This window comes from Octodon degus, unplaced genomic scaffold, assembly GCF_000260255.1.
Source record: "Octodon degus isolate 3935 unplaced genomic scaffold, OctDeg1.0 scaffold00081, whole genome shotgun sequence".
NCBI lineage: Eukaryota > Metazoa > Chordata > Mammalia > Rodentia > Octodontidae > Octodon > Octodon degus.
The window spans coordinates 8,462,800-8,472,808 of NW_004524657.1; the positions used below are offsets into that span (position 1 = coordinate 8,462,800).

General features: G+C 38.8%; 1 protein-coding gene across 1 annotated transcript in view; it reads right to left on the reverse strand.

The window, feature by feature from the left end:
* Positions 1–584: 584 nt before the first annotated feature.
* The window catches only part of Impg2 (interphotoreceptor matrix proteoglycan 2), a 159,433-nt gene continuing 150,008 nt past the window's right edge, over positions 585–10,009 (reverse strand). The window contains exons 17-21 of the mRNA XM_023721297.1: positions 8,099–8,309; positions 6,100–6,288; positions 3,200–3,401; positions 2,670–2,749; positions 585–710 (exon numbers count right to left, since the gene is read on the reverse strand). Of these exons, the coding sequence (XP_023577065.1) occupies positions 698–710; positions 2,670–2,749; positions 3,200–3,401; positions 6,100–6,288; positions 8,099–8,309 (695 nt within the window). The 3' untranslated portion in view covers positions 585–697. The remainder of the gene's footprint in view (positions 711–2,669; positions 2,750–3,199; positions 3,402–6,099; positions 6,289–8,098; positions 8,310–10,009) is intronic.

The following is a 10,009-nucleotide window of genomic DNA, read 5'->3' on the forward strand; positions in this document are numbered from 1 at the left end:
GACTAATGGGAACCATGGAAACCTTGGACATATGGAGTATTCCTGAAAATGAAAAAAAATGATTTGATATGTTAGCATAATAATATTATTTTTTAGTAATATACTCAGGAAATCCAAAAGTTTAATAGAAGCATCGAACACAAGCCTAATTCTATGCTATAGCATAAAGGATTCTTCTTTCTTCAGCAGTTTGTTTAAAAAGTAACATTTTATTGAGATGAATGTTTGACTATATTAAAATTATTTCCAAGGCTTCCTCTATTACAGCTACTAACAAATATGATACAAAATGCTGACTATGAAGCCTGACTTCTCCTTGCTATAATCTCATCTTGTTTTCCTACTGGGAAACCAGAGGCACAGTTCTTAGCAGGTACCTTGAAAGATTCAGAAGCAAAAGCAATTGCAGTCCTAACTCCCAGGTCTGGATTTTTTCTTAATGTATTCAAGAACTCATGCAGTTTTAAGTTTCTTTAAATACAATTTTTGTTCTTTGTAGAAGTAAAAGTTGTCAAATGTCTCACTACATTCTGAAAATTTAAGGTAGGAAAAACATATGCTCCACATTTATTTACTTTTGTAATAGAAAATTCCTCATCCAACAATGTTCAAAACTCCAGATTAATTTTATAGCAGGGGTAGTGAGTGGTCTCCACCTTCTCCAGGCTTCTAATAGGTGTCAAAATAGGTGATTGATTCAAAGTTCTACCCTGCCATGAAAAAAACAAAAATCAGTCCACTGGAAAAACAAGAATATACTAAAATACATTTTTGTTGTAATATAGTACCAAGCTACATTTCTAAAATCACCAATGAATTCTATGTTCTTTCTTGAAGGAAGATTTTTCTGACATATGCCAAGTCAAAAAACAAACAGACAAACAAAATCCTTTGTAAGACTCATATAATGCATTTATTGAATACTAAACTAAGTCCATGAATATTTTTGGGATTTGATGGATAAAAGTTCTGAGACTAAATGAAAACTGAAAATGCTATGTGGATCCTGGGACTAAATCTTTTCAGTATCATCCTCCCTCTATGAATAGCTTCCTTAAAGTTGTAGTGTCTTGTACTTTTTCAACCTAGCTTTTTGTTTCATGAAATTTTCTTATTTAAATCTTCTTTGTTTCATGGATAATTTTACATATTTTAATACAAGGCAGTTCATCAAAATAAACTGAAGCATGTAATCAATCTGTTTATTCCTAATTAGGATGAATCTTTTCTTCAGATTTCCAGTTGAGGGAACACATACAGGAGGCTGGCTCTGAAGGACTTACATAGGGTCTTAGGAAAGACAAGAATGTAATTCACATTCTTTCTACTGAACACTACTGAAAGGAGCCTTCGACCATTAGCTGGCAGGAGCTGCAAAGGTAAGTGCATGTTCTGGTAAGGGCAACTACTGGTATTGCTCTGCCAACATTTCACAAAGCTGGCAGCACCTTTAGAAGCCAGGTCGAATTTTTAACAGCATCTCCCTCACGCATATGGAATTTTTAAAGCATTTACTCAGCTTCTTTGGCTAGAAATTTGTTCCCTGAACCAGAGGGATGAGGAAAGGGGCTGTCTATCAGAGAGAAAATATTTGAAACAAAGGCAAGAAGCTTTGTTCAAGGGGATGGGTGTGATCTTGACCCTTCATTAACTTCTTTTACAAACATATGTGAATTACTCTGGTAGAAGATGCCTAGATGAGGCCCACTTATAAGCAAACTCTTCTGTGTGGATGGCAGTAGGAAAAATATTAACATTAAAGTGTAATTTCATCCACTGTACTCAACTAATGTCCACAATGGTCTCTTTATAAGGTAGTTTATTTTTGTAACCCAAGAATTGAGTGCTGGGTAACAAAGTAATGTGATCAAAGTGGTCTCCTTACTAAGCAGTCTCTTTAGTTTATTTTTATAACCTGCAGTTTGTTGTGCATTCTGGGAAACAAAGAAAAAATTACATAGAGTTGACCAAAATGCATGATGTATGACAAGTGGGAAGAGACAGAATAAAATTATAATAAAGTTGATAGAGATAGAGATATTCTTAATAAGACATATAATTTAAGACATACTGAACAGTATTTATGACTATTCAAAGAAACCATCTATGCCACATATTTTATATCATTGGTTTAGAAGTGAGTAACAAGAAAGAAACTATGACACAGCCCAGCAGTCTCTAGGCCAAAACAGTGTCAGAGTTTAAAATTTTCTCTGCCTTGCTGCCATTATCATCTTATGTAAGTCACTTCATTGCTCCAAAACTTTCATTCTACATATAAGATATTCAACTTTCAAAGCTATTATAAGAAATACATGAGATTACAGTAATACCTCAACTCAGGAATGCTTCTGTTAGCAAACAATTTGGCTCACAAACAAAAGTATTCAGCTAAATTTTTCTCTTAATCACAAATTCTGCATCAGATGACAAACATGACCACAGTCATCTTTCCCACACCAGCACAAACACAGCCATCTTCTTCAAAAATGTAACACATTAACTTAATAAACCAAGGTGCCACAGTATCATGTGTGGTCAGACATAAATTCTAAACAGGTCAGTAAATGTTGGGCATCACCATGGTCCACCTCACGGCCATGAATCCTATGCTCATGCTGCAGCCCTGTTCTTAGGCCCATGTGTGGGAAGACCACACAGATGCTTACATTTGATGCTCTCTCACAAAAGCTGCAAACTCAGGATCATTGGCGTACAGTTCCAGAATTCTCATTCTCTCTTGAATTTCCTTTAAAAAATAAAAAAGAGGCCAATTTGCATTGGAACAACCTCAATAGTCTTTTAAAGAAGCACTTTAATTATGAAAAGGAACTATGAGTTTCTGGGTTGTCCAAGGGAATGTTGTAAGGAAGAATTGCTTTAATGTTCCATATGTACTGCTCTGGATATTACATGTACTGCTCTAACTCATATTTCTAAGAAAAAAAGGAAGAAAAAAGAGAGCATGTGTTAATAACGGAAAGAAGAGTCACTGGATAGGGAATAAACTATAGCTAAAAGTTGAATAATTTCTGAATACCACTGAAAAACATCATGAGGCAAGAACTAATCATGAAATATTTCATCCTCTCATGAGCCACCTGCATGCACACACACACACACACACACACACACACCCCTGTGCACACAATAGCAGCAGCAGCCATAACAGCACAGTAATGAAAATTCAGTCTCCTACCTCTTTGGAAAGGCCGCTACTCTCGTACATCTGTCTGATTTCTTCTCTACTCAGGCCACCAAGCACATCTTCATTAGCAGAGCTGTAGAAGGGCTGCTGGGGACAGGGCTCCTCGTATGGCTCCCCTCCAGCCATTTGGCTGTCAAAGGCAGGGTTGTGCTTTACAGCATTCTCCATGGATGAAAGGCTATCGGACTCCCTGCTAAAGTCACAAAAAGATATCATTGACTTGGTTCTTCTTTGACACTCAATTACTTGGAAGATTATGTGAGACAAGGTCTCTACTGGAAAAGGGAAAGAAGAAAAATGGACACAAGAAGAAGGTGGCTGTGTAAAAATATTCAGGTCAACCTCAAAAATTATTTTTCAGATATTACCATTATTATCTTCTCAACTGTATATAAGGATCCTGTGGAATTTTTCCGTATTTCATTCATCTTATTTTCCCACAATACCTCAATAAATGTCAGTTGGGAAATGTGTTTCCCAGTGGATAGTTTTTCGTTCAACTAATACAGCTCCATCATTCCCAGAGGTATACATATTTAAAAATCAGTATGGGGTCAGGGTGTAAGATTAGCTCAGTGGAGTAAGTGCTTGCCCGGCAAGCACAAGGTCCTGAATTTGATTCCTGGTACCACCTAAATAAATAAATAAATAAACAAACAAGCAGTATGTAATCACATATAGAAAAAGGAACATTTCTATGGGAGTTCCATCCATAGTGCAATGGATTGTGCATGGGACTTCTACAGTAGTCCCTCGCTGTTTGGCAATTTGACTTTGACAGACTCACTGTTTCACAGGTTTTTGAAAAGAAATTAATCTAAATTATTTATCATGGATTTTTTGCTACATTGTGGGATTTTGTGATAGTGTGTAGTACTGTATACGTATTTATATGTGCAATATTTATGGTTTTAATGTTTGCCTAAAAAAATTAAAATATATAAAAATATATTTAAAATGTTAATTGTAACATATTAAAAGAATATTAAATCAAAGTAAAATACTTTTCTTTTTTTAGTACAGGGTCTACAGGGTCTCACTACAAAGATCGGACTTGTAGTGATCTGCCTGTGTTCAGCCTCCCAAGAGTTGGGATTACAGGCACATGCCACCATGTCCAATCTCAATCACTGTCTCAGTGTGCCACCAGGACGGGGCCAGGACAGCATGCTGGGGCTCAAACCCCAGCCACTGTGCTCTGCATAAGCAGGTACTTTAGTCTACTGAGCTATCTGGCCAGCCCTAAAATACACTGTTTACAGTACATATTTCTTTAGCAGGTGGATACACACTGCACCATACATTATATAGGTTTAAAAGCTTAGAAAATGGTTAAGAACATTAGAAGTGCTTTTAAAAGTGTGAGAAAGGATTATAAGTGTGTGGGAAGGGTTTTTAAAGCCTTAAAATACATATAAATATTAAAATAAATATAATGTCGCTACTTCGCTGACTTTCACTTATTGCAGGGTGTCCAGAACGTAACCCCTGTGATAAGTGAGGGGCTGCTGTACATTGCTGGGGAAATGTAACTAGTGCAACCTTATGGAAATCGATGTGGAGATTCCTCAGAAAGTAAAAAAGATCTACACGCACTCAACTCAGCTACTTCCCTTCTATGAATCTTCCCAAAAGATTAATGCCATTGTGTTACAGTGATGCCTGCATAGCCATGTTTATACCAGCACACTTCACAATAGCTAAACCTTGGAAGCACTCACTGTGCCCAATGGTTAAATGGGCCGAGAACATGTGGTATTTATACCCAATGGACTGCTACAATGTCGTAAGAAGGAGCACAAGCTATTTGTAGGAAAATGGGTGCACCTGGAAAGCATTATGGTAAGTGAAATTAACCAGACTCGCAAGCTTAAATATCACATGGCTTCTCTTATATAAATATAAAATATAAGCAGCACAATAAAACATAGCCAATAGAAAACTAAGAAGATAAATCTTTCATAGACGGGAAGGGCACCAAAAGTTGAAGAGGGGGAAGAGAAAAGAAAAGGGGTGAAAAAATAATTTAGATGTGTTATGTAATCATTGTGTCTGCAAATATAAACAAATTTATAAAAATATTAAAATGGGAAGGGTGGATCCCTTTCCACAGTTTGCCTGGACATCTGTGTAGACCTCCCTTGAGTCAGCTCATGGCTCACTCAACCAGCTAGCAAGAGTTCCAACCACTTAGGCAAATGTCTATTCTTCTGCTCTTCTAAAATGCCACAACTGCTAGAGATGTAACTCAGTGGCTTGAGCGCCTGCCTGGCAAGCACAAGGTCCTGAGTTCGATCCCTGGTACCAAAAATAAATAAATTAAATTAAAATAAATAAATAGAATGTCACAACTATTGCTAAAACTTTTAAGAATCTACTCCCCAGAAGAGCCTATGAGACAGCTCAGTGAACTAATCACAAGGACCGGAGTTTGATCACTGGCACCACAGGCCATGCTGGCCCCACCCCTGGGTGCCCTGAGCTGGACACCAAGACCAGGTGTGATGGCGCATACCTGTAATCCCAACACTGAGGAGACTGAAAGGAGGATCACTACAAGTCCCAGCTGCATAGTGAGTCCCTGTACCAAATACATTAAAAAAAAAAAAAAAATCTACTCCTCAAGCAGAGCTAGTTCATTCCTCATCTAGGCTCCTCAGCATCTCATTCATCATGTGGCTCATGTTTCTTTCCATTGCAACACCCCACTAACAACAAGGTCCTTGATTTTCTCCTAAAAAAATTTAGATATATAGCTCTCTCCACTCTACCTACAGCTTTATCCAATGTACACTGGATACACAGTAAGTACTAAATGAATGAGTAAACAGAACATTTTATTCCATCAAAGAGGTTTTTTCAAAATAAAAAGAGCCCTTTTCCTTATTTACCTGAATGGCCTCCTTCTTTCCCTCCTACCATGTGGAGCTTGAAGAGTTCTGACAAGGAAGAAGATGACGATAGAGCAGACGAGGAGCATTCCAGCCACAGAGGCTATGGTGATGCCAATGACCAAAGGCTCAGACACGAACTCCTCACAGTGCTCACCTCGGTACCACCAGTTCTCACCTACACGGCATCTGCAATGAGGACCAAATCCAAAATCTGAATCATCTTGCTCAAAGTGATAATGAACAGTAGAACCTTCATTGGAATTGGAAAAAGGAGAGATACAAATGCTGACTTTATGAAGCTTCATTAAAGAATTAACTATGAGGCTATGATGTAGTCAGTCATAAAGCATTTGCCTAAGCAGGTGCAAAGCCCTGGGTTTGGTCCCTAATACTGGGACAAGAAAACCTAGGTTAAATGTGCACGTGACCCAAAGCTGTACATAACACCTGGAAGATCTAATAGAACCTCAGTGACTATCTCTAAATGATTAAATAAAAAGCTTTAAGTATTCCATTTAACCTCTTTATTTATAAATAATGAAAAAGAGGCACAAGAAGAAAAGTAAGTGGCATTAGGTTATACAGCCAATCAGTAACAGAGCTGGATCTAGAACAGAGTTCTTTGGGCCCTTCATATCTTTTTACTGCACTAAAGAAATCCCTGAAACCCTGATGCCATGTACTTGTGTGAAAAATGACTTCAATATCCACAGAAGCAAGGAAATTGCTGCTTTGCAAAACAGTAACAATTTCTCTGGATGCCAAGAAATTGTTTTTCCTGTTAATATTCTAGCTAAAGTACTTATTTTAACAAAAGGGTATGGATCATTTATACTTATCTGTTTTTGGATAGTTATGCCAGCATTGCCAACTGTGACACATATAAATTTTCCTGCTATGTATGTTATTCCTATGTATTATAAGCACCTTCTCCTCTTACAGCCATACAGCTTTGGCTGTGTGTTTGTTTACTTTGTTTGGCTTTGTTTAAGAAAGGTAGGTAGGAAAGTATGGTCAGACTAACCCAATCTGTACATCTACAATGTTCTAATTGATTCCATCTTTAATAAATAGATCCTAGGTGTGCTTAAAGGAAAATATATTTGTTGTCACTTTGAGACCTTCAAATACTACTTGTTGTACTTTATTTTGATTACTCAGTGGATCAGCAAGGAGCTCAAAGGCATTAAGAATACAATCAAGCAGAACAATGTGTGCTCTTACATTCAGGTATAAAGTCTCAATCTTATGTCTAAAACATAAAAACATTTGAAGAACAGTGTCTTTATCATCACCACTGAAAATCATAATGTAGGGCTGTGGAGATGCCTCAGCAGTCTAAGTGCCCATCTAGGCAAGCACAAGGAACTAGAATAGACCCCCAGATACCACATGCCATGCTGGCCCCACATCAAGAAAGGGTATGGTGGAGCACACCTGTAATCCCAGCACTAGGGAGGCTGAAACAGGAGGATCACTACAAGTCTCAGCTGCATAGCGAGACCCTGTACCAAATACATTTGTAAAAAAAATTAAAGGTCTCTAGTCAAATACTCTGAAAATGATACATTTAGAAAAAATTTTGATAACTCTCAAATAGAATAAAATTACCAAATGCAAAGGATAAATATTAAGGCCTATTCAAATGGCCAAGTCTTCACATCAGAATTAGATGGTATGGGGGCCGGGAAGATGGCTCAGTGGAATAAGTGCTTCTCTGGCAAGCACAAGGGCCTGAGTTCAATCCCTGGCTCTGCCAAAAAAAAAAGAATTAGATGGTATCTACCCATTGCCAAACAATTAAAAAAAAAAAAAGGTGCTGAGGATACATCTCAGCAGCACAAGTGCCTGCCTGGCAAGTGCAAGGTCCTGAGTTTGATTCCTAGATAGATAGATAGACAGACAGATATCACAATAAACATGATTTCCCTAAAATTTTAGGTATAATACCTTTTTATTTAAAAGAAGTATCTAAAATGCAAAAATCTAAACATACCTACAAATGGCCCCATGCCCAGGCATAATGTCACATTTTCCATCGTTCAAGCAGAAGTTAGGCTGCAGGTCACAGAGACTCTGACAAGGTAGGTCATCCACACTCTGGTACCCTGGGTAGCATCTGCACTTCGCTTCTCCACTCCAAGGGTTGACCAGACACTCAGAAAACTCATTGCAGGCTTGAAACTTGCAAGGGTTGGCTTCATCACCTTAAAAACCAAATAAGTCAAAACATGATGCAAAGAAAGGCAAAAAAAAAAAATGTGATTCATCTTAGATTGATAAAATGTGTCAAATTTCCTTGAAACTCAGAGTCAAATCATAAAACCCACGGCCCTTGCAAGGCACTAAAGTTATATCAAAATCTTAAAATCAACGTCATGTAACCACAGATCTAAATTAAAGTTTTCATAATCATTTCCATAAACCTTATCTTATAGTCTACCCCAGTCTCTGTACACTGACACAAGCCTGCCCTACACTGAGACCATAGAATGAGGTGAGAAGGCCCAGAGAAGAACTGATAAGAAGCCTCAGGGGTGGGGAGAGCCAAATAAGACCAGCCTTAGCATTAGTCTAGATTTGTGGAAGCCAAAGTTAGAAAAATAAACCATTCCAGTATCTCCTCAGATCATACCCAACAATATTTTGGCCTCAGAAAATTTAAAGATAATGAAAGATAACAAAAAAAAAATTAACTAGGGCAATCACCAGTCAAAACTGATACAAGACATTGACCATAGATGGGCCTTCAGCAGTGGTGGGGTTCCATCACATGGCCTTCATTGCTGAATAGGAATATCAATAGCAAAGGGGCAAATGGTGACTGACATAGATGCTAATAAAAGACAAATAGGTGGAAATGATTCACCAATTTGTTTATAGGAAAAAAGTGTAAAGTTTAGCTTGAAAACTAAAGGGAATTTTTTAAAACCCAGCATAGGCTCTTAGTTTCAAGAAAAATTAATAAGGTTTTGAACTGCAATGATTTTCCTTAATGCTCTAGAGACTGAAGACAAGTTTGCAGAAGTCTGTGGCACGGGTAGAATTTAAAGGATCTTGCTGTGCCCATGGGACCCCTCCAGACCAAAACTCAGGCACACTGCGTGAGACCCTCTACCACGCCCTCTGAACCCCTCCAACCCTCCAGAGCCCCCACCCCTAAGCCTGCCGAGGGAGTAAGAACTTCTGTGATGCTCTCAGGACCCCCAGATCCAGCCCAGCCCAGGCCCAGCGAGTGCGTGGGAGAGCTTCCTGCTTCCCTCCACCCGCAGGACCTCTCCAGACCAAAACTCAGGAACACCATGTGAGTAAGACCGTCTACTGTGCCCTTAGGACCCCTCCATGCACCAGGAGCCCCGACCCCAAGCCCACTGAGTGAGAACTTATGCGACACTCTTGGGACACCCAGAACCAGCCCAGGCCCAGACCCAGCAAGTGTGTGGTACGGTTTCTGCGCTCACCTGTGTCCAGTGGGATGGGGGGAAAACAGAGAGGCACAACAGGTTCACTTCCAAGGGCTGCAGCAGGAATGAGCTGAACACACCTAAAGCCAGGCCAGGCATAACTGGATAAACTCAAACTTAATAAATCTGCATCCAAATTTCACTAGGTGCTAAGGTTGTAACTGCACAGCTCTCCACCAAAGGTCAGAGATCAGTGCTACACAAAAAGACAAAGACAAGGTGCAAAATGCAATCTCAGGCCTCGAGCCCACCCAGAATAAGTGCAGAGGAAACTAGCTCAGCTGAAATGAATTAATTAACAGCGTCAGAAGTAAAGAAAAAACAGCAGAAAGATATAGAGGAACTCAGAGCAGAATTAATTCCTAAAACAAAAAAGAAATCTCTGAATTCATAGCATCTGAAGTAAAGAATCAAATGCAGGGGCCGGGGAGATGGCTCAGTAG